The sequence below is a fragment of the Nannospalax galili genome, unplaced genomic scaffold, assembly GCF_000622305.1.
Source record: "Nannospalax galili isolate Female #2095 unplaced genomic scaffold, S.galili_v1.0 scaffold1051, whole genome shotgun sequence".
NCBI classification, from domain to species: domain Eukaryota; kingdom Metazoa; phylum Chordata; class Mammalia; order Rodentia; family Spalacidae; genus Nannospalax; species Nannospalax galili.
The window spans coordinates 2,659,650-2,684,859 of record NW_008331995.1 but is presented as its reverse complement, the minus strand read 5'-3'; the positions used below and the strand labels follow the sequence as shown (position 1 = coordinate 2,684,859).

At 41.2% G+C, this 25,210-nt stretch overlaps 1 protein-coding gene across 14 annotated transcripts in view; it reads left to right on the top strand.

Moving 5' to 3' along the window:
- Nucleotides 1-25,210, top strand: part of Magi1 (membrane associated guanylate kinase, WW and PDZ domain containing 1) — a 692,255-nt gene that overhangs the window by 556,826 nt on the left and 110,219 nt on the right. For all 14 annotated transcript variants that reach the window (XM_017796616.2, XM_017796611.2, XM_017796614.2 and 11 more), the window contains exons 3-4: nt 4,295-4,414; nt 16,369-16,575. In XM_017796616.2, the coding sequence (XP_017652105.1) occupies nt 4,295-4,414; nt 16,369-16,575 (327 nt within the window). The remainder of the gene's footprint in view (nt 1-4,294; nt 4,415-16,368; nt 16,576-25,210) is intronic.

Here is a 25,210-nt window from a genome sequence, read left to right as displayed (position 1 = left end):
AGGAAGTAGCCCTGGCTTTGTTAGAAGCGTGGTTTGTAATAACTGTACCCACCCCAGATGGCTCCTGAAATCTCTTTGAAATGCCATCTGTCAGGCGTGTGTCCAGCCGGCAGCCTGTCATTCTGCTACAAGAAAAGAAGAGGCGGGCCTCCCTGCGTCCTTTCTCCCTAGCATCCTCTGAATGGAGCTTGGGAAGTTGGCCCAGACCCAGCATGGGTTGCTCAGACCATCCCTGGGAGTAACCCTCTTGCTCTCCTAAAGCCTGGACAGGTTTTGTCTGGGTAATAAGCCCTGTGGGTGCAGTGGGTGGAGATACCCGCCTCTCTGTCTCTCCCTACAGCTGATTTATTTACATAGGAAGACAGTGTCTCTGCTAGTTTCACTTTTCCTATAAAATGTTTTTGAAGTTCTTGATCATTTTGAATCATTTCAGGAAATTAAGACTCAGGGGTGACTGTTGTCTTTAAAGTACATCTAGCAAATTGGATGTGAAAACAGGATAGAAAAGAAATGGCACGAGTAAGCTGGCTCCAGGAGAGAAAAGACAGCACTGTCTGGTCTGGGAAGACTTTAAGACACAAGGAATCTTTTGTTTGGTTTTATTTTCTCCTCAGATGTTTTTGAATGGATTAGGTTGAAGGAATTTGAGGATTGCCCTAGGAACAGATTTAGGGCAGATCCTATCACAGCACGGTTCAAAGAGATTCTATTCTTGCCCTACACTGGGATTTCCCAGGATGATGTAACCTGTTGGTGTTTTACAAGTATCCTGCTGAACAGCTTTTTCACTTGGCTACAAAACTTCACCCTCCTTTGCTACTGCTTGTCTGTCTCCTACTGCATAGCTGATTCCAAATCTGCCTCCTATTCTGGCTTCTAAAAAGTAGAAGGTCTTTATGTTCAGCCCACACTTCTTGGCTTCTTTTGTTTACACTCGCCTTAGATTTTCTCTTTCCATCTTTTGCCTTCAAATGCCCCTGGCTTGCTGATAACTGATCCCTCCTAAGTTTCTGAATCACCCTCCACCCTGCCCTTCAGATTTGCCCATCCTCCAGCACTCTGCACCAAGGTATATAATCTCAAACTTCACATGAGCAAGGTGAACTTTTAGCCCTTTCCCCTTGCAATAATTTATTCCATGCTTTCATTCTCTGTAAGTGGCATAACCCACTTGTTCATGTAGAAATGTTTAAAAAAAAAATTAGTCTTGTTGGGTGTGGTGGTGTGCACCTTTAATCCCAGCCCTCGGGAGGCAGAGGCAGGTGGATCTCTGTGAGATCGAGGCCACTGTGGTTCACTTTGTGGCTTCCAGGTAGGCTGTGACTACGAGACCCTATCACAAAACAACCACCACCAACAACAAAAAATTTAGTCTTTATTCATCTATCTATAGTAAATCAAATCTACCAGCAAGTTATGTTCTGTCTTAAAATGTAGACCGAGTAATTGTGATCATTCTGATGGGTTAAGAAGTTATTTAAAGAGACACTAGTGTTATCAGACTACTGAAACAATAGACCCCAAAGAATTAAAATTTCCCCTGAAATCTCATGGAGAAAGAGAGAACCTGAAGTCCTGTTGCCATCCAAAAGAGGAAATCTCCAAAAAGAGATTGCACAGTACTGGCAATTTATTGGATCACCTTATAACACAGACCACAGCTGACAGACTCTGTAATGGGTCAGTGATGGACAGGACCATGCCTTGAACAGAACTGCTTAGTTATACATACTTCTTGTCCTTCACTTAAACCTAAACCTCATGTCAGTACCAGAGATGAACTTGGAGGTTTCTAAACCTCTTTATATTTGCCCTTCCCAATATTACTAGATTGAATTCTCTCCCCCGCTCCCTCCGCCCCTCCCTTCCTCCCTCCTCCCTTCCTTCCTTTTACCTACTTATCTCTTCTTTAATTGGCATATTGAAGATAGGTGACCAAATTAGCTTGTTGGGACTTCTAAGCCCATGTTTCACCCTAACAACTGTGATAACAGAATGATGCGATGAGCTGGAACTGGAGTTACAGACAGTCGTTAGTCGCCATTTGGGTGCTGGGAATTGAACCTGGGTCCTCTGCAAAAGCAGCCAGTGCTCTTAACCACTGAGCCATCTCTCCAGCCCCTTATTTATCAGTGTTTTCCCAGTAGCTTTAATTAGTGCTTAGCATGCATTAAGACCTCAGAAAAAAAATTTTTTGAATACCAAGGAAATAAATTTTTTTAACTTTTATTGAGAATTTCATACATGCATATAAGGTATTTTGATCAAATCCATGCCCACGCTTTCCCTTCCAACATCTCCCATATCTCCCCTAAGAAAATATTTTAAAATAAATATTTGAACTCCATAATGACATATATACATACATGTATACGTGTATATGTATTAATATAATTGCAGATTGTTGTTGTGGGATTGGAAGATTAAGAGTCTATCAGTTCATTTAAGTCTGACAGTAACATAAATATAATGCTCACTAACAATCATTGACTTCAGTTATTATTTCATTAGACATATACACCAAGCCTTTGCTGTAAGTACTTTGGTGTTAGTTCTGTTTTACAAAAAAAAAAAAAAATGATTGAGAAGGGATAGGAATTAAGGAACATGGCCAACCTGTCCCCTGGGGAGCCAGCCATGAACCTGTCCTTCCCACTGAGACCACTGCTCTCCAGCAGTGTGGGGTGCGCTTTTTTCTCTAGTAAAACTGCGTGCTGGCATTTGAGTTCCAGATTGTGTGTGTGTCTGTCTGTCTGTGTGTTTATTTTGCCTGGTTAGGGATGGAGTCCAGGACACTGCATGTTAAGCAAGCATTTTAACACTGGTCCTGTCCTATGACACTTGAGATGGAAGATGGCAAACTACCCTCATCCACCAGGGGTAGAAACATTTAGCAAAGAGTTGTAGGGATAGACTTGGGGTAGGACACAGCAGCCTCTGCCAAAAGCTGTCTACTGAGCCTAAGAATCTGCCATTTTGTGAAAAAGATGCGGCTCTCTTTTAAGACATTGAGATTTCAGGTATTTTAAAAATTGAATGCATTGAGAAAAATATTCAGCCTAGGAAAAATATGCAGCAATTCTTGAGGTTTTTGGCCTTAGGAAATTATGGCTCTGCACATGGTCTTTTACACAGGCACAGGATCAGAGACTGTACACTGACTGGTGCTGGGTGCATTAGAACTGCTGGAGAACTGCTGGTCATATATAGTTAGTTAACTGCTTTAAAATTGCAAAGAGAGAGTTTTAGGAAGAGGGAAAAAAGCCCTGCTTATTATACCGGAAAACCTTAAATCACCACCACTGGTGATGATGCCTTGTAAACTCAGCTCTGGATCTTAGCCCCTAATTGAGATACAGCATCAGAAATCATTTTGTATTGCTGGTTTTGTTTTTCAAAACATCACAGGCTCCCAGTACACACCACGTAATTGTGTCTTCATTTATTTTCATTTCTTGGTTTATGTGTGAACCACATTCTACTTTTGTTTCCCCCACTTTTGGCTGACACTGGGCTGAAATAATAGCTTTGTAGCTCAGTACCTTAGCAGGATGATTTAAATCCTATCACTGGTCTGCATCATTTCATAAGAGAATTTGATACATTGATTAGCCATTGAGAGCATGAGTAAATTAATTCAGGGAAGAGTTTTTCTTCCAAACACGGTGTCCTTTCTCTATAAGCAGAATTCATGGGTGGCCTCTTTTTACCAAACATATTAATTACATGGAAAGCAGCAGCATTTTAATCTCTAGGAGATATCCAACCAAAGATCTTGGGCAATCACATTTCTACAGTGATGTGTTTATGCAATGGGTATCATTTTCTTCAAAGGGCTTATTACATAGGAACTTGCCGGATGTATTGAAGAGCACAAGGATTTCGAGGCCTGTGATAAAAATATAAACCCCTTAGGCTCTGAGCTTAGAGTGGTAAGTTTGTAGTATTTGCAAGAGTCCTAAAAGCTGTTGATTGTGAATGCTGTCTCTGATATTTAATTCACCTCTTCATTTGCTGCATTAAAAAAAAAAAAAAAAAAAAAAAAAACTTGGTAAAAGTGTCTCTAGATTACCTGGCTGGGATATGTTTCCTCTTTCTCTTGCTGGAAAGAGGAAGTGAGGATACTGTCCTGTTAGAACAAAACTGCTGTTTCTGGGTCCTGGTCTGGACAGGCAAGTAGACAGAGTTTTAGGCAGGCCAGCTCACTGAACAGGTTTGCTTAGTTAACCCTGGGGATGGAGCTCCTGTCCTAGTGGACTGATGGCATCCTGTACCTTTGTCTTGTCTGCTGCAGGCACAACCCGATCTCCAAGAGAAGGAGAAGTGCCTGGCGTGGATTACAGCTTTCTGACTGTGAAGGAGTTCTTGGACCTCGAGCAGAGCGGGACTCTTTTGGAAGTTGGCACCTATGAAGGTGAGCTGCTCTACTGCCCTGTGGCCACAGGAAGGCATCTCCTGGGTGTCCCCAGGGGCCCCAAGTGATCAGACAGAAGTGTGTTACACTTTGGGGAAGTCTAAACAAAGAAGAGATTTCAGTTTACCTTAATGTGGTTCATTCTAACAAGATACTGGAATGGCTTGGAAGAGCTCTTTGCAAGTAGCTTTTCTCCAAGTTTTTTACTTAAGTATGTATTTTGTGTTTTAATGTGGACCCTTGTAACATTTCACAGAATAATAGTTAATCACAAAAAATGACTTTACAGGAAGTGTTTTAGTCTTGAAGAAATGGAATTTTATTTTTACTGCTAGTTTTTTTTAACTTATATTTACATAGCTTATACAGAAAATATTTGAAAAGCACTCAAAGAGTACCGCCTTCCTTTAGCAATCTCCCAGCTGCCTGATTTTCAATTCAGCATTACAAGCATTGTCACTGATACCTGGTAGCTCCTGATTTCTCTACTGAAGTTTGTGCATCAACATGCATGCATGTATACTACACCTCTCTGTGCATTCATACCTGTTGCTGTTTTACACAGAGGGAGCATGTACTGTTTGGTACTGTGTTCTTTTAATTTCTCATTATATCTTAATAGGTCTTTACTCCTCATGTCTTTCTCTTTCTCAAATGACTGTAATTTTTTTCTGTGTGACTGTATCATTAGTTTCCTTCCTCTAGGTAAACATTGTGGGTTTTTTTTTTTTAATGACACTATTAAATAGCTTAGACATTAGCTGTATCTAAGAGATTCCATAAATGAAATTCTATGTGAAAAACCACATAGGAGTTGTCATTTATTTAATGTGTTTTCTATCTGTGGATTTTTACATAGCTGATTTTTAGATGTTTTCATTTTTCAACTGACATTTGTTTACAACTAACATTGCATTTACAGAGCTAAGTGTGATATTTCATTACATTCATGTGTGTGTAATGATTGGATCAGGACAGTTGACACACACTTGTCATTCCAGGACTAAGTTCCATGTTAGCCTGGGCTCTGAGTAATAGCCATCAGTTCAAACGCTGGCCATTTGTTTGTGTTAGGGATGTTCAGACTCCCTTCTGCTGGCTATTTGAAGTAGTCAGGAATTGCTGACAACAGTAGTTGCTCGGTTGTGCTGTAGAGCAGTGGAGTTTTCTCCTAGCTCACTGCATCCATGTTCCTGCTAACCATTGACTGTTCCTCCATCCCTGACACTCTTCCTGGCCTCAAGTTGCCACCAGACTGCTCTCCTACGACGTAATGATTTTAGCTTGCACATACAGGTGAGAACATGAGGTGTTTGTCCTTCTATTCCAGACTTGTTTCACTTAGCTTAATGTCCTCCATGTTCATCCATGTTGACCAATGGTAGGTTTTATTTATTTATTTATTTATTTATTTATTTGAGACAGAGTATCATTTAACCCAGGCTAGCCTCAGACTGTGTAGCTGAGTATGACCTTGAGCTTTCTATTCTTCTGCATCCACCTCTGGAGTGCTAGGATTACTCCACCCCTGATCTACACAGTGTTGGAAAATGAATCCAGAGTTTGATATTTCATACTTGTTAGGCAGATACTCTACCAACTGAGCTACATCCTCGGGCTCAGTTTTTATTAATTTTTTTGTGGTTGAATAATATTCCATTGTGTATATAAATTATGTTTTTTAAATGTACTCTTCTTTTGAGCCACACTCAATGATGCTCAGTAGAATTGCTGGATCATATAGTAGTTCTCGTTCTAGTTTTCTAAGGAACTTATGGACTGTAGGAATTGACAGTCGTTACAGAAGTTCTCCTTCCTCTGCAGCTTTGCTGTACATGTTACTTTTGATCTTTTTGATAATAGCATTTGTGCCTGTAATGAGTATTTGTTGACCATTTATAGCTTGACTGTTCTTTGGAGCGTTGCTGTTTGAGACAGAATAGCATAGTATGATATAATGAACTAGCTCAAATCATTAATTTGGTCATAGTTATGTTTTATAGATCTTTTTACAAATGCTTAAAATTTATGTTTATTGTATAATCATAAAGAAATGTCAAACAGGGTCAAAAAGAAAAGGTAAATAGAAAGATGATTATTTTATTAAGGCCAATATGGCTTTGATGTGATAATAGCCAGTGACTAAAAGTCAAATAATGATCATGAACCTTTGGCATATGGCTTCTGATTCCATATTCTTTGAAAGAGAACAAGCATTTTCTTGGTACCTATTGTGCATTTCTAAATAATAAATATACCTTGAACGGTTTGGAGGTTATTTGGAGGAGAGGATTATTTAGAGGAGAGGGAGATTTTTGTTTGAGACTTGTCTAACTATGTAGCTCAGGCTAGCATCAAACTCATCTTCCTATCTCACCGTCTCAAGTCCCAAACTATAGGTGTGTGCCACAGTGGCAATGTTTAAAGGTCAACCAAATCTTTACTCGTGAGCCTAGGAATATTACTTAGTAGTATTACTAATTATTGTTAGCTTAGTCACCTGGAAGTGAATATGGCTGGATACACCCTGTGCTGGGCAGAGATGCTGAAGGTGCAGTGAGGAAGAAAAGGAGTTAAGGGGGACACAGAGGACTTCTTGTCTATGTGACTCTGATTAGCAGTGACCTCTTTGGTTAGCAAACAGTGAATTGTCTTTATCTGAAATCAGTTATTATGCCAGTCTGGGAGCTTGGGTCCCCAAATATACACCCCATGCATTTACATTTTTTAGAGAGGAACAGCTAAAGAATTTGAGGTAAAATGGAGTAACTTACAATTTAGACAGAAGTTTGGTTTGGGAAAAGAAAAAAAAAGCTTATGCCCATGTTTGTGTGACAGATTATGTATAGGTAGCACAGGTTCTTTTTCTTATTTGCTATTGTTACTGTGACTTTTTCTGGGAATGCTGAGGCCAAGGGGAATAAGAAAGGTTCTCAGGGCCGTGTGAGAGGCTAGATCAGGAGCCATACCCAGCCAGTTTGGCTTTCAGATCCAGGCGTTTTTCCCAAGAATGCCCTGGATGCAACAAATACCCCATTAGAATTGCTTTCTAACTTCCTGGTGTACAGCAATACGGAAGTAAATATTTTTCAGAAAATGCCTGATTGTCTTAAAGTGTGTTTTTATGAATGCTAGTTGGTTATTTTGAAGTTGAAATTTTCTTATGCTCCAAATCAACCCTTTCCACTTTTCATATATTTGATTATGCTTGCTCTTCAACCTTTGACCTTTTACTGGTTCAATTTCACATCCATATGAGATGGCTGATAACTTTTTGGAACCAACTAGACTATATTATATTGTCTCATACAAGCTGAAAGTAGATGGAATTGTTATTAAATGCTAGATACTATTCTACTGTTAATGCTCCTGAGATTCCCCAATGGCCTTCATCTTGTCCTGCTGTTCCTTGACCATCTCTTGGTGGTAACTACCATCTGTTGGGGGACACTAAGGAGCAGACAGTACTCACTGTCCCACTCCTGAGTTTGAGCCTCAACTCTGTGATCTGGAACTATGTCCCCTTCAGAAAGTTACTTTGTGCTCTGTCTCCCATTTTCCCTTGGTAAGATGAGGCTAATCATAGTGCTTCCTTGTAGGTAGGTCTAAATGAGACAGTAATTAGAAAGGGATCATCAGGGCAGTTGTGAACCACCTGATGTGGGTGCTGGGAACTGAACTCTGGTCCTCTGGAAGAGCAGCAGGTGCTCTTAACTGCTGAGCCATCTCTCCAGCCCCCAAACAGTTGAATTTTTAAATCAAATTTTATGCAAACTCATTTAAATTTAAGTAGCCACCATGGTTGTTGGCCACTGTGTTTATTTCAGTGTCATTTGGAATAAAAGATTCTTCAAGGAAAAGTGAAGCCCCACAGAAGATCCTCTCCCTCCTCACCCACCAACTTCATGCAGCAAATCCTTCTTGAGCCAAGCTTCATTTTAAAAGCACCATTTTATGTGTATGAATGTATTGCTTGCATGTGCACCCATGTTGTTCAGTGCCTGAGGTTAGAGGAGGGCATCGGATCCCCTGGAACTAGAGTTCAGGACAGTTGTTACCACCATGTGGGTGCTGGGAATCAAACCTGGGTCTTCTGCAAGAGCAGCCAGTGCTCTTAATCACTGACCCATCTCTTCAGCCCCCCAGCCGCCCAGCACAATTTTGCATCCTCCCAAGGAAATGGTTACAGCTATCTTTTGTGGAAAAAATATGTCCATTTTATGTAACAGGACAAGGAAAGCAAGTCAGTAAGACCTCAGAGCAGGAGTGCTTCCAGATTTGCTTTTAGGTTAGTCCTGTGTTCGCATGGGAGGGTTGTAGAATCTGAAACCAGGAAATGCAGTGTAGTTTCTCTGTGTACATGACAGAACAGGGGTACACAGGGAAATTGGCCTAAGAGACCCTACAGATAACTGAGGACAAACTGTGGTCATGTGTGTATTACCCAGGGTGTCTTAGGTCTAACATGCCATTATTTCCCCACTGCCTACAAGCTGATTCTCCTTCCTCAGCTTTCATGATTTGTTTGCACATTTCATTCATTCATTTATTAAATAATATGCTAAGCAGATTCATCACTGTGTTTGTGGTTCTTTAACTGTCTAGTGGACAAGATGCATTCAAATAAGCCAGCAAATATTCAAATTAAATGTGTTGAAATCTGTAAAGGAGATCGGCAAATTTCATGAGTTTGGCATCTGGAAAAGCTTCCCCTGTGGAAGTGGTAATTGAGATGAGACTTGGTGGGGGAGCTAGTTAGGTTGCTAAATGCAGCAGTTGAAAACACAGACTAGGGTTGAGGAAATGGCTCATGCCCTGCAAGCCTGATAGCCTGAATTCAGACATCCAGAACCCATGTAGAGCCAAACCCGATAACACAAACCCACAGAAGAGCACTGTAATGCACATGTCTATAATCCCAGTACTCCTAGGCCTCGTTTGCCTCCAGATAGGAGACAGAGACAGGAGAATCCTAGATAGCTCATGGGCCAGGTAGCCTGGCATGCACAATGGCAAACACCAAGAAAGACCATTTCAAAACAAGGTGGAAGGTGAGGACTAACACCCAACATTGTCCTCTGATACCACCACTATCCCATGTGCACACTGTGGTGCACATGTTCTTACACTCACATTTACATGCACACATAATTTTATATATATAAATACACACACGCACACACACACGCACACACACACAGCACAGAATACATTTTATCTGGGAGTTGTAGTTAGCTGTGAACTGCATTGGTGATGGTGCTTGTAAAGAACTGACTCAGCTGGGCGTGGTGGTGCACACCTTTAATCCCAGTACTCGGGAGGCAGAGGCAGGCAGATCTCTGTGAGTTCGAGGCTAGCCTGGTATACATAGTGAGTTCCAGGCCAACTGGGGCTATAGGAAATCCTGTTTCAAAAAGATCACCCCAAAAGAATTGATTGACTCTAGAGATATTTATGTATCTAAAGAGCTGAATTTGGTGATGTATTGTTTATTATGAGGAGAAAGAAGAGACAAGTGATAATAATCCTCCCAGGGTAAATCCTAGCCTCTTGTCTTCTATAACTAGATAAAGGGTAGTAACATTTCCTAAGATAATAAACATAGGTAGGTGTGGTGGTGTGCACCTGTAATCTTAGGACTGGGGAAAAGGAGGCAAGGAGATTGTGGTTTTCAGACTAGCCTGGACTGCAGAGTGAGACTGTCTCAAAAAAAGAATAAAAGAAATACTGTAATTGGATCAGGTTTAGGGCGTATGCAAGGACTCCATCATGGACCTGTCCCCTCACCAGCTCTAAGTGTTGACAGTTGCGTATGTTCCCAACAGAGCAGAGCTGCTTCCTGCGGTGTACAAAGTCTAATAGTCATCCCTAGCAAGGCATTGAAGTTATTAGTGGAATGTATTAGTGAATCTGCTTTGTGGTTTGAACCACCTCCTCATTGTGTCCCTGGACAGACACAGTATCAAAGCAAAGCAGAGAAGATAAGAATAAACTCCTTGGCCCCACTTCCTAATTGTGCACTGAGCTCATTTATTTGAGTCGGTCCTTGAAATCAACTGAACCATCTCCTCCCTGTTGCCTGCCTTTCCTTTTTTTGTTTTCTGCTGACATTTTCATGCCACAGTTGGGGTTGCTGCCTCAGTCAGCCCTTGGGACTTCCCTGGGAGAGAGTTTACAAGGGATGAACTATTTAGTGGGGCTGGTACTGAACATGCCTGTTTTACAAATGCCTCTGGTTAGAAGAGGCCGTTTTATACACTTTGAGCATAGCAAAGGTTTTCCTTCAGCATAGAAGTGCGGTGCCAGGGTGACATTTCAAACTGGAATTATGGGTTGCATTTTTCTGCATGTTAATTAGAAAGGGGATGTCAGTATTCAATAATGGGATTGTTTTGCTTCCTAGAAGATCTGCAGAAAAACAGCTGCCAGCGGTATACTTTTGGGGGACAGAGAGATAAAGCAAGGGTGAAGAGAGTTCTTGTTTGTCATTGAGGAAAACGAGACTGTCTGGAGTCCTGTTCTTTGGCAGGCCCTGGAAGCCGTCTGTCGTGATAAGCACTGTTGGCAAACTGTGCTGTGGAATGTTCTCTGTTGATAATGAAAGTAACCAAATGAAACCCGTGCTGTCATTGGCTCTTCCCTGCATTTGAAAATGGTGAGCCTGGGGCCAGGAAAGTTTTCCTTAATTTCTTGCTCAGAGATCCTTAGGGATTTCTGGAATTGAGTGCATTGATGTTGGGCACAGACAAATCTGTGTTTGAATGCCAGTTGTCATTTATAAATTATGTGACTTTCAGCTTTTCTTCATCTGAAAAATTAGATTTCTGATGCCTTTTGCTGCAAGATTACTATAAATCCTTCTTCTTTGGTCTCATATTCAAAGTGAAGCCACAGCAGAACATATAATTTTAGGACATTGGCTTGTTATCTTTTTGTGTATGTAAATATACTTTAAAAGGGTGGGGTGCACAGGAAAAGGAGGAGGAGAGCGAAAGTCATGGGAGTCATGAAAGTTGCACAGATACCCAGTGAATCAGATGTGACTGACGGAGTGGAAAGAAATGCTGTAAGACATGTCATTAAAAACTGGATCCACAGAACTGGTATCTAGGAGGAGCCCAGGCTAGGGCCTGTGTGTGTTGTCTCTGCTTGTTCATGAATATGTTCTGCAAAGAATTACTGAGTGACAGTGTGTACCTAAGTGACTCTGTTGGCCTTGGAAAAATACAGAGGTACCCCAAACTAGTCCTGGCCACTGCCACATGGGGCCCGTTGCCCAGAAGTGAGGACCAATATTAATTAATTAAACAGCCCAATAAATGTAGCAAAATACCTTAGAATGGGATAGGTGTGTGCTTCCCTGTTAACAAGGCAGAGCTCAGTAGAGCTTTGACCAAAGACATTGTCCCCTAAGACCAGCAGTAGGAATGGAATGAAGGCCAGAGGGAGGAGTGGGTACAAGAGCCATGAAATGAAGAGGGGCCCCATTCAAGGGGGTACCAAACAAAGACCTATGAAGTCAGAGAAAGCACACGGAAGCCCGCTGAAGACAAGGCTAGAGAGTGGGCAGGGCTGGAGCTCTCAGGCCCTGGGGCCAAAGGAAAACTAGAGGAGCTGGATGTCTGTGTTCTTGAGGTACACATCTATCTATACTTTGTACAGGAGAGTTCAGACTGTGTAAACACTCCTTCTAAAAGGAGAAATGACCCTTTTTGGAAATGTTATGCCTAGAATTCCATCTGCGATTACCACTTGTGTCCTGGCCTCTCGCTTATTTTCAGAAGTTTACCCTCTAAGAAGACGGAAAAGGATGTCCCAGTACCCAAACTCCTTTTGCCTGAACTAGCAATGGGGTCCTACAAGAAGCATTTCTGCTACTCTGGCCTTCTGTGCTCCTCTTCTACAACAGGGAATGCTTTTCTCTGTGGAATGTGACCCTGAGGAGGCAGCCGCAGAACTCGTATATACTTGGTGGAACTCTATATAGTCAGGCCTTCCCTGACCTACAGAATCGGCATTTGTATTTAATGTACTGTTCTAGTTTGTTTCTCCATTGCTGTGACAAAACACTGACCAATACCAGCTTAAAGAGAAAAGGTTTATTTGGCTTACATCTCCCAGGTCACAGTTCATCACTGAGGGAGCCCAAGGTAGGAACTCAGGGCAGGAACCTGGAGGCAGGAGCTGAAGCACAGGCCATGGAGGAACACTGCTTACTAGTTCACTCCCCTGGCCCATGCTCAACCTGTTTTCTTTTACAAAACAGATAAACCTGCCAAGGGGTGGCACCACCCACAGTGGGCTGGGCCCTTCCAGATCACTCAACAATCAAGAAGATGCCCCACAGACATGGCCACAAGCCAGTCCAATGGAGGCAATTCCTCAATCGAGGCTCCCTCAACCCAGGTGTGTCAAGGTGACAACTTGTACTTACAGCACATGTACTTACATGGTTTACACATTGAAGTTCAGGAAAACTGGTATTTGCTATATAGAATGATTGTGGCGATCAAGTTGGACTTCCATTTGTACCTTATTTCTAGTCCACAGTGTAGTGCCTGGGATCAGGATTCTCTGCAAAGAAATGGATGAAGTGGTAACTTTGTGTGAGTAGAGAAGCAATACAGATTTGATTCATTCTTACTTAAAATCCAGGGTTATGGTCTTCCTTAAATATTTTATAAAGCTCTAAAAATGTTTTGCAGCCCTCATTAATTTATGAGTTAAGTCAGAAAGTATTTTCTTTGGCTTGGTCATGACCGTAGATTCTGTCTGTTACTTAAGGCCAGCTTTGCCTTCCCTTGTCCTCGCTTCACTTTCCCTCTCTCACCTCCATCCCTGTTGAGTTTTATTGGAGAACCAGTTCTGAAAATAGCAAAGAGGAACATATTCTCACTTGGGCGGAAGCCCAGGCACCTCAGGAAGTATATGTTAGGCAACATAGAGATGGTGGGACAGCCAGGCTCATGGCTCATAAAAACCATGCAGCCTGCCAAGTGATAACCTTAATTAATTTTTAATCATTTGTAATTCCTAAAATGATTTGTGTCCTTCACACAGAGCCTCTTGTACATGCTGCATGTTCTCTGTGAGGTTTGTGCTAGCCTTGGCTTGCTTATGATAACTCTTGATATGGTAGAGACTTCTAAAAGGAAGAAGGTAGGAGCTGTGATCTTAAATCCCACGGCACTAGGTACAGACGATGGAGTCCTTGGGCGGCTGTGGTACTGTGTACATGACCCACCCTGTCTGTGGTTGCATGGAAAAGGCAGTTCACAGAGATCATTCTCTTAATGATCAAAAAGCCCAGCACCAAAATAGATGCATCTAAAATCAGTTCATTATAAAAACCCAACCTGTGAACTATTGAGGATTCTTGGGAGTTCTAGGTTTTTGTACATCCTTGCCCATCCCTCTGATATCTGCCTTTATCTGCATGTATTTTTGCACCACAGAAGCCTTAAGTTACTGCCCTGGAATTGGGTCCAAGGTGTTTGTGTGGAAAGACCAATACCAAGAGTAAGGGTGAACATTCTCTGCAGAAAATCTGGGTGCACTGAGTGTGTTGGCTCATTGGCTTTAAACATGCACTTGTTTATTGGCATTGCCTCGGGGGATGGAGTCTGGGGGACTAGATTTTATAGTTGGTCTCATGGTCCTCAGAGCCGGGTTTTAATTAGAAATATTCCAGTTTTAAGTGATGACACTAATTCAAATTATTTAAAAATGGTATGTGGGGAATGAAAACCCCACATATACCTCCGAAGGAAAAATTTGAACCCTCAACAGTTAGAACCCTCTAGATAGAAAGTTTTCTATGGAGGTTAACATATGGAAACTGAGAAACATCAGAAAGATTTTAGCACCAATGGCACACCATACTCTTAACTTCTGGTTGATGACGTTCCTTCAGAAAATCTAGTATTTAATTGTCATAATGATCTGTGAGGTCAGCATGCTGGTGTTCTCAGCTGCCTCTTGAAGACAGTACTTAAGGGAAGAAAAGAAATTGTAGTTATAAGGGAAAAGCATAGTGGAAACATTCTTTATCTCAGGAGGACCAACTTTGGATCTCTTTTTCATTTTTATTTTTCTGATGCTTATATAAAAATGTATATGCTATATAACTCAGTACTAAGGCCACCCATCAAAACAGAATTATTGTGAATAAGCAATGTATGTTAGATTGGTTATTCTTTTCATTTTATAAATTCTAGTTTACTGAACATAGGCTTGCACATGGCTTGTGGACTGGCATCATTTCCTGTCTTCCCATCTTTACATTCTGTTGATGGTGGCTTTTATCATGTAGTCATTGAGTACCACTGATTATAAAACATGCATTTCAAATTCAGATTAGTTATGAATTACTTGTGAATTTCTTCATATTGGGACACATTTATTATTGATGTTTTAAGAAAACCTCAAAAATCACTTGCTTTTAAACATAAATTTGCAAAAGGAAATTTATCACTACCTTCACTCATTTCTTCCATTGATTAATTTATTATATGAAGCTACCTTTTAAGGCTTGTGGTTAGAAATAAGCCATCTTAGCCGGGCATGATGGCGCACACCTTTAGTCCCAGCACTTGGGAGGCAGAGGCAGGTGGATCTCTGTGAGTTCAAGGCCAGCCTGGAGTTCAAGGCCAGTCTGGTCTACATAGCAAGTTTCAGGACAGCTGGGGCTACAGGGAAACCTTGTCTCAAAAAGACCAGGAAAAAAAAAAGTCATCTTTTAAAAAACATTTGTGTGTGTGTGTGTGTGTGTGTGTGTGTGTGTTAGTGAGTTCTAGGCAGCTGGAGAGCTGGAGCTATGGAGACCCTGTCTCAAAAAGACCCCCCCTCAGAAAAGTTAATTGAATTTAGTAGTTAGAATTTAATATACTGTACTATATTAACTATATATTTATATTTATATATATATATATATTTATGGGGCTATGGACATAGTTGGTAAAGTGCTTGTCATGGGAGCATGAGGGTGTGAGTTTAATACCCAGAACTCATGTAAGAAAGCAGGGCATGATGGCTGGAGAAGTAGAGACAGCCTAGCTAAATCTGCAAGCTCCAGGTCAAGGAGAGACCTTGTCTCAAAAAAATTAGATGAATAACACCCGAGGAATGACCCCAAGTTGGCCCTTGTCCTCTTCATGCCACATGCACGTAAGTGTACAAGCACTCATACACACATGTTCACACATATATGAACAGATGCATGGACACACAAATAAGAATACACATATCTAAATATTAAAGAATTGATATCATGTGCCATTCAGAATTGCATGGCAGAGACAGTGGGGCCTAAACCAGACTGTGGGAGAACGTAAAGGTGGCTGAAAGCAAAGGTTGACCATCACTTGAAGAGTGATCCCAGAGGGGCCACCAGAGTCATAGCTTTCTGTTCTGACTTGGCAAGGGCTGGTTCCCACCCAGCATGACCCTGACAGTCAGTCCTGCCATTCAGCTTAAGAGGTGCCACGTGGTGCTCACTACTTTCCTTTCAAAATAGTGCCCTGGTTCCCTCTTGGAAGAGGGAAGAGACCTCAACCTTTGAGGCTTGGGAGGATGTTGGCAGTAATGAATTTTTATTTTCTGTGAGAATCACTCTTAACCAGATTCAGCATTATGTGGGTGCCTATATATAAAAGGATGACCCATTGAAATTCAAATGTGATGACAATGAAGCTCTGCTATTCAGCATGGCCACTGTTGCTTTTATCCCTACCAGCTTCTTTGGACCCAACCCATGTGACTTTTCTTTTCTTTTTTGCAACACCATAACTAGCCAGATAGAAAAGATACCTTTCTTCAGCCATTCCAGAAATGAAGTTCAGTGTGTTCTGGTTTTCCAGCTTTATTTTTTCACGTACTGAGAGATTTGGATATAAATTGTTGAACAGAAAAAGTATTCTTTTTGAAACATGCAAATGTGTCTCTCTATCACCTAGGAAACTATTATGGGACACCCAAACCTCCCAGCCAGCCAGTCAGTGGGAAAGTAATCACTACGGATGCCTTGTACAGCCTTCAGTCTGGCTCCAAGCAGTCCACACCAAAGCGAACCAAGTCCTACAATGATATGCAAAATGCTGGCATAGTCCACGCGGAGAACGAGGAGGAGGATGATGTTCCTGAAATGAACAGTAGTTTTACAGGTAAGGCCAGACTGGGTCCCTCTGAATGGATGCACCAAGGGAGATGTAGGAATCATTACAAAAAAGAAGTATACTATTTTCATTTGGATTTCAAAAGAGTTGCCTAAATTCAAACTCTAACCTGCAAGGTGCTGGGGGAAGAGGTAGTCCTTTCCTTGGACCTGAAATTCAAGAAAGAAATCTCAGCCTGATTTTCTTTCTCTTCAAAATGCTGCAATATGTTGAATTTTTTCTTTCTTGAATTTTTTTTTTGGGGGGGGTGGATCATAAGACATTTCCATAAGCAGGACTGATTATCTTGAATGAAAGAATGTGTTTTATCGGGTTAATGTCACTTGTTGCATAGTGAGCAACCAGCATCCTCTTCTCTCTCACCTAAGTAGAGATAAAATGGAAAAATATCAGGTGTTCAATTAACTTACGCAAATTCACTGTAAGTCCTAAAGGGGGAAATATGGAAAAATAAACATTCTAAGTTTCTATATTGCATGTAATGATATATTACATAGTATAGATTATTACTAAAGTGTTTATTATGAAGCGCTGGTCAAGGACAAAGCCTCTAGATAAGTCAGACAGTGTCAGACCACAGGTTTGGCTATATATTCTGAATCAGTGGAGCATATTTTTTCATAGCATGTGGATTTGATCTGGATGCCATAAATCAAAATGTAGTAAGTGTATACATACCTGATTGTGTGCTTCAAATTTATACCTGGTCACAAACAAGACCATTAGCATACATGGAGTTGCTTGGGTCTGTTAGGTGACTTAGAACACCATCTTGTTTCCTCCATTTTGCCTATAGTTATATTTTTATCTTTGCTCTCTTAAAATTATAGCTGTGGACAAGCTATCCATTTTCAGAATATTAGATCTTCCTCTCTCCTTTTCTCATATCATCAGACTTTTGTCATCGCCTCCTTAGACCTAGCCATAGTGAGTGGAAAGATTCAGCAGTCTGTGTCCTGACCTCCCGCCACTGTGTCACCAAGTCTAATAGAATATTCAGGAAAAAGTTTGTTGTCGTTGAATCACCTGTTGGGCCTCTCTGAGGTTTTGCCAATCATTAAACTAAAGTCAGAAACCTAAAGGATGGTAATAAAATCTTCCTGATTTTGTTGTTAGCAGCAGTGTAGTTCAACCCTTTTGCAAGAAGTCCTGGGTAGATAAGGAGCTTTCTGATGTTCTCGCTTGGCTCTCCATAGTTGTCCTTTCACAGTATGCTTAGTCCCGTTGCTGTGTGAAATGACTAACATTAGACCATTCCTGACTTTCTACTTCTGTGAAAACTTCCATTTTCTTCATTTAGAACTGGGATAAAACCAGTGGCTGACCTTTACTTGCAATATCTTGGTAAAATTTGCTGGTTTTATGCATACTTTTATTAGAATCAACTGATTTCATTCCTTGGGAATATATCACACATTTATAGTAGTATTCACCCAAATGAAAACAGTTATGAAAAAATGTTACAGATTCTTTATAAAAATAGCTAATACTTTTAATGCCTTGGTAGTTCAGTAGGTAAGAATAGCAAATCCTGATCTAACCCACAGCACAGATGTGGTTGCAGTGACAGAAGACCTGGGAGGCCAACTCAACGATGCAAAGCTACTCCCTACCAGCAAAGGGAGTAGCCCCAGGAAACTTGGAGTTCCTTTTCTTGTCCTCCAATTACATATTAAGGTGGTGTTTTTGCTAAAAACAAATGCAAAGCCCTGGTAGCAGCTATAGATCTTGGTGGGTTTCCTGTGTCTAACTTCTGTAAACTCCTGTTGCTAGAAGCCATGTCTCTGAAAATTGACTTCATTATAATCCCCACTTTAAATCTTGACCTATAAGGACCATTTGTGAATCCAGTTCATCAATGGTAAAATTGGCCTTATCAGGGGCTGGAGAGATGGCTCAGTTGTTAACAGTACTGGCTGCTCTTCCAGAGGACCTGAGTTTGATTCCCAGCACCCACATGGTGGCTGACAACCATCTGTAACTCCAGTTCCAGGGGATCTGATGCCCTCTTCTGACCTCAGTGGCCATTGCACATGGGTATACTTATATTCATGCAGGCAGTATACTTATACACATGAAATAAAAATAATAAAAATTATTAAAAACCTCAGTTGGCCTTATCATTAGTTTCTATACAAAACAGAAAACTAAGTTGGTAGCTGATAGAGCTCTTTAAGCTCCTATTCCAGTATCAAAAAGGCTAATAGTGTGAACCACAAAAGCTAGGCTGGGAGGATAGCTCAGTGGTATACTACCTGTCTAGCATGAGGGAGTCCCTGGGCATGATTCCAAGCATTGTAAAGAAGAGAAGCAGAGGGAGAGAAAAAACAGAATGAAGGAGCAGGAGTGAAGAAGGGAGGGGAGAGCCTTGATGCGTATATGTGATAGGATGTCCTATCGAATAAATGCCCATTCATAACATGGGCGCTCTGTCATACTGATGCTTTCAGCACCTAACACTTTCTATTCTGTGACACATGTGTGAAAGGAACTGTGTCAAGGCTTTTTGCACTCTATACTGCTTCAAGTTGCAATCTACCAGCCACTCTGAGCTAATAGCTCTTAAGTAACAGTAGCATAATGAGGCCTTGGTTCCAGCTTAGGCTGCCTATGAAAAAGATATGAGAATCATATCAAAGTGTTGAAGTACTATGTACCCATTAAAAATTATATTTGCCAGAGCATTTATTTATTTATTGGTCTTTTTGAGACATGGTTTCCCTGTAGCCACAGCTGGCCTGGAACTCACTATGTAGACCAGGCTGGCCTTGATCTCACAGAGATCCACCTGCCTTTGCCTTCTGATGTTGGGATTGAAGGTGTGCACTACCACACTTGGTTCTTTCTTGGCTCTTTTGAAGGAGTCATGTCCAATAATAATGCCTATGTAACACTGAGCCTATAGCAGGCCCCCAGGGATTGTGATGGCTACATACATGCTGGGGCCATAGCCTGTGTTTTCCCCGATAGGTGATGATAGAGGCAGAAACTCAGCAATGAACACTCACCAGAGGACTGATTATTAAACATCAGGCAGTGGGACAATCTTCCACAAATTGTCCCTAGATTGCGGCTCTGAGAGGAGCCACTGAGGGCAAGCACTCCTTATATGTGCTTAATGATGGTAGAATTATATTGTTGGCCAAAATACAGATACAGTTATTTATACAACCAAAAGCTTTTTTAAATATTTTATTTATTATTTTTATTTTATGTGTATGAGGGTATTGCCTGCATGTATGTGAGTGCACCCGAGTCGTGCAATGCCTTGGAGATCAGAAGAAGGCTTCAGATTCCCCTGGAACTGGAGTTAAGGACAGAACATAGCCACCATGTGGGTGCTGGAAATCAAACCTGGGTCCTCTGCAAGAGTAGTCAGTGCTCTTAACCACTGAGCCATCTCTCCAGCCCCAACCAAAAGCCTTTTAAAAATGATTTGGGGGCTGGAGAGATAGATCAGTGAGTAAGAGTGATTGCCATGCAAACGTGAGGACCCCAGTTCAGATTCCTGCGGCACATAAAAAGCTGGGCATGGCTGACTGTACCTGTAAATCCATTGCTGCTACAGGGAGAGACAGGATTGCTACTTAGCTCCATTCAGTGAAAGACCACATCTCAAAAAAAAAAAAAAAAGACAGAGGGTGATAGAGCTAACCCCTCTTTTGATCTTCAAGTACAGTCACAGCTATAGGTACAAGTGAACACATACATACCTGTGTGCCCTTGCAACATACACACACACAGACACACACACACACACACACACACACACACACACACACAGCATTTTGTTCTGAATGGACAATTTGCAAACTGTATAATAAGCCACCACAACTAAAAAGTATCTGTTCATAGAATAATGGCATCCAAGAGACGTCTAAACTTTACTAACACATTGCCCTCTACGAATGTATTGGGTTACATTCATAGGTGTCCTGGGATGCATGTGGCCATGTACTGCAAGTTGGAGAGGCTCTCTTTCTCCCAGTTAATTACCATTGCTGTTGACCCTTAGCTGGCTGACACTTATTTTTCATTAGCAGGCACAGCAATGCTAAACTCCTTAGGTGAAGGTTTCTCTAGTGCTGAGTGTGGTAGGGCATTCTCTGAGCTCTATGCACACTCGAGGGAAATCACAAAGTTTCTCTAGTATCACCAAATCCCAGGGTTGTATGTCAGAGTGGCCATTCTGACCCACAGTTTATTTTAAAGCAATTTTGTTGGCTCTAATAAACCTCAAAAATTTTGTATATTGTGATATGCATATAAAACTGACGAGGACAGTTTATGATAAGCCTCAGGAATGGCTTTTTAACATGCACTTGTATTCTCAGAGGCAGTTGCAAAAGTCCGTGTGTCTGTGTGTCAATTTGTCTATAAATATTTGGAATCTTCTGTTTTACCATGACCAAAGTCTCATGTTCATTTATGGTTTAGAAGGCATTTTCATGGCATTTTCATATATATTTTGTAAATTTCCCAGAACTCTTGCCAGATGAGCAACCCAGGTATGGCTGTCCCAGTTTACAAATGGGAGCACTACAGAACATAGGTCCTACACTCTGCAGGGTGACAGAGCCAGTCATCCATCCCCCTATCTGGGCTCATCACAACATTCCATTTGACGTGTGCCCTTTGGATTTATTAGCAGACTTTAGTAAGAAAGTGGTAATAGTGCTCCGAAATGTTTTATAAATTAAATGCAGTATTTTGTTTTTAATCTAAGTATGTGTCAAAGTCAAAGCCATGACTGAATCTATGAATTCTTGAGTCTGCCCTGTATCTGTTCTCCAATCTCTCACTTTTGGGCTGCCTATTTTCTTTCTGAAAGTGACATTGTTCAGCAATGGCTATAGGTCATTGATAAGGTGCTTGCCTAGTATGCATAAGGTCTTGGGTTTAGTCCCCATCTGAGGGGCTGTGAGGGGAGTTGCAAGGAGTGGGGGAGAGATTGAGAGATTAAAATTAGGTATTTTTCTTCCAAATTAATATTCCCTTTAAGTCATATTTTCTCTCTCCAGTATTAGTGATGGAACCCAAGGTCTCACATACACCAGGCAACTACCCTGTCACTGAGCTGCTTTCCCAGCCCTTGGACTTTTCCCCCCTTTTTGACATGACTTGTGTACACTTAATGTTAAATTGAATCAGCTCTCAATTCATATATGGGGCCCACACATTGCCACTACCTGTTTGACTTAAATTGTGGTTTCTATGAAAATAGTTTAATTAAAGTTTAAAATTTTAGTTATGGCCCTTACATTTTACTGCCTCTTAAATATCATATTAAAAGATGAACACAAGCTAAGCATGATTGTAGTATGCCTGTAGTCTCTGGCATTCTGGAGGCTGAGACAGAGCACTTTCTTAAGCTCAGGTGTTCAAAGCCAACCTGAGTAACATTATGAGACCTTGTCTCTAAAACTGGGCAGACAAGTAGAAAAACAAGCATTCAGCTGGGTGTGGCTTGGTGATAGAATACTTGTCTAATATGTGTAAGCCCCCAGGTTCAATCTCAAATAGCATGCACACATGCATGAAAGGTAAACACTGGCTTTGGATGTTCTTATTTCTAGTCCTGATCTCAACCACCCATTGAGCACACAGTAGGTGCCCGGCCTTTTGCTCAGCTCTTTCTGTCTGTAGAAACAGTCTGTTCTCATGGCCTGGTCATTGTGTCCACTTCACAGATAAGGAAACGCATGCTCAGAAAGGTAAAGTTCCTTTCAAGGTCACATACCTATAAATACACACACATAAGATTTGATCTGTAGTTTCAAGCCATACTCATCTTTTTTTTTTTTTCTGCCTGTTGTAATGTTGGCACCCTGAGGGCCACATCTGCTCTAAAGACAAAGCTTAGTAATATTGCTGATGACAATGATGACAATGACAGCAACTACTGGGTTGTTTTTACTATGTGCTAGATAACTTGTGGTAGTTAGTTTTAATGGTCAGCTTGACAGAAGCTAGAGTCACCTGTGAAGAGATTCTCAGGAAGGGATTGTCTAGATCACTTTGGCATGTGGACTTGTCTGTGGGGAATTGTGTAATCATGTTCATTACTCTGGGAAGCCCCAATGGAAAGTGGGTAGTGCCATTCTCTGGGTTGGGTGCTAGACTATCTAAAAGGAGAGAATAAGCTGCATAGCATCAGTTGCTCTCTTACTGTAGAGGTAATGTGACCATTTCTTTCAAGCTCCTGCCATTGCGACTTCCCTGCAGTGATAGGCTGTAACCTGAAATCGTGACCTAAGGAAAACCCTTCCTCCAGTAAGTTGCCTTTGTCAGGGTATTTTATCGTAGCAATAGGAAACAAAAGCCATTAACGTTCTGAGTGCTTTATATAAATCAACTCTTTAGTTCTCCTGGCACTCTATGAAGTAGGTACACCTACTGTTCCCAGTTACAAATGAAGAAACCAAGGCACAGAGCAGTGAAGTATTTGCTTCTCTTTATTAAATGGTAGAGCCAGAATTCAGACTTGGGCCATTCGGCTCTAGAGTCACTGTTTATGAATAACTACCTTTCAATTTTTGTTTATGCCCCTTTGCATTATTTTTAAAGGAATTATGATTTTAAAAACTAGTAAATTCTCATAAAAATAAAGATGCCTTCTTGAAAATCCAGAAGCATCCAATTCTAAGTCTGCTTTTCTCTGGAGTGCTAATTGTGTGGCACGAAGCCATCTCTACACGCCCCCTCCCCAAGCAGAGTCATCACATTTGTGTCTTTGATGTGGCTTCATGAATAGAGAACTGTGTACCGAGTCTGCCACTGTCTGGCTACTGGCTTCAGGGCAGAACTTCTAGAGAATCCAGAGGTTCTAGTGACTCTGCAAAGTGCCAAACCTAGACTGTAGTAAACCCCACAGGAAACCAACGTTGTAAGCGACTGGTGTGCCACTTCATGCGGTTTTTTCTTTCTTTTCTTTAGACAACTGTCCCAAAATGTAGTTCTTCTATGATCTGAGTCTTACTCAACTTAGTGCTTTCAAAAAAACATCTCTATTTAGAATTTTACCTCAGTCTTGTTCTTTGTAGCCAGGAGCCAGAGGCATATTTTAATAGCTTCTCTGGTTGTTTCTGGACACACATCAGTGTGAAGGATATACTTTCTGGAACAATGTCAGAAAGGACTATGTATTGACTTTCCTAAAACAAGAATGGATCTTTTCATTCTTGCTAATTTCGGAACTCATTTTAGTATCTGTTAATAATTTCAAATGGTTCTGTGTTGGCCCGACTCCCTCTCTCTTCTTTTAAACTTCTCCTAATCTGTGCTTTTCAGTACAAGTTGTACACCTTATTGGTTTGAGCAACTAAGTGTCTCTGAGACATGAAGCAGTCGGAGAGCGTAGGATTCAGGCATCACATCAAAGACTCCTTTGGGGATCTTGGGGAGATTTCATCCTTTTTGTCTCTCCTTTCTTCTGTGTGAGTTTCACTCTTCATCAGGTCTTGCTAAGCTATTTCACATGGCCACCAGCACATGAAACATAAGAGCCCATCAGCTTGACTAGCCCAGCATCAAGAGGCTGCCACTTGCTCTGGAGTTCCATCAAAACTTCCATACCTGACCTTTAGCTCCTAGCCTTGCCACATGTCCCTGTTCCTGAACCAAGTACAAAGGTAGAAATGGTAGAACATTCTTTAATGGCAAAGAGTGTGACTCGGAGCCAAGAGTGAGTTTGTGTCCGCTTCTACCTGGACCACACAGACCTAGAAGGGAGGGGGTGGTTCCCAAACAGGGGCCTTAATGATGGTATTGGATTAAGAGGTGAGAGATGTAGGGCAGGGAAAACCTACAGGTGGCCTCATCGGTGGTGCCAGGTTCTGGAGGAGCTGCTCATCTTGTAGACTTGGCATGTTTGCCATCCGCTTTTAGGAGAACCTTCCTTCTCAAGTGCTGAGCTCACTACGAACTCTTCTCAGACAGCTACAAAAGCAGCCTTTGAAAATTCCCTATTCTGAGTCACTATCATAAATTTCTAGAAGGTAATAACTGCGAGACAGAAAATGACTCTCTCCCCTGATAGTGTTTTGAAGCTCCGTGGAGATGACATTTAATATCATCATCCTCTCTAAAAATTCATCTGGAATGTCACCAGTGTTGTTTGTAGATTCTTTGGTGACACCACCCTTGATGTTTCTAGTTAATAAGAAAGCAAAGGAGACGCATGCACTTAGAGCCTTCTTTTAAGACCCAAGTCATATCAGTCCACCCACATGGTGCTGTTCTAGGGTAACTGTCTCGCCTCTCACAGTCTCTTGGTTTCCCAAGAGTCTCAGTTCTGACTCACTGGCATAGCTGTCTTCATAATCTAAACTTCTGTATCCTTTCCAGCTTAATTTGTCAGTCTTTGATCTTTGCCAGTGCCTATCAAAAAATGTGTTAATAACTTATACAAAATGTACAAAAATGCCACTGTGCCTGTGTGTTCAATTTGATCTTACAATTTTTTCTTTTTCAAAATCATGAAACCAAATGAAAATGAAATTTAATCAGTTCATTGTGAGGGTATGTTAGTATTAGCATCTTTAGGGTTTGAGTTAGTTTAATGTGGTTACTTTGGTATTTTTAAGATTCTTTCTTCTTAATTACAATAAAATTTGCTGGGTTT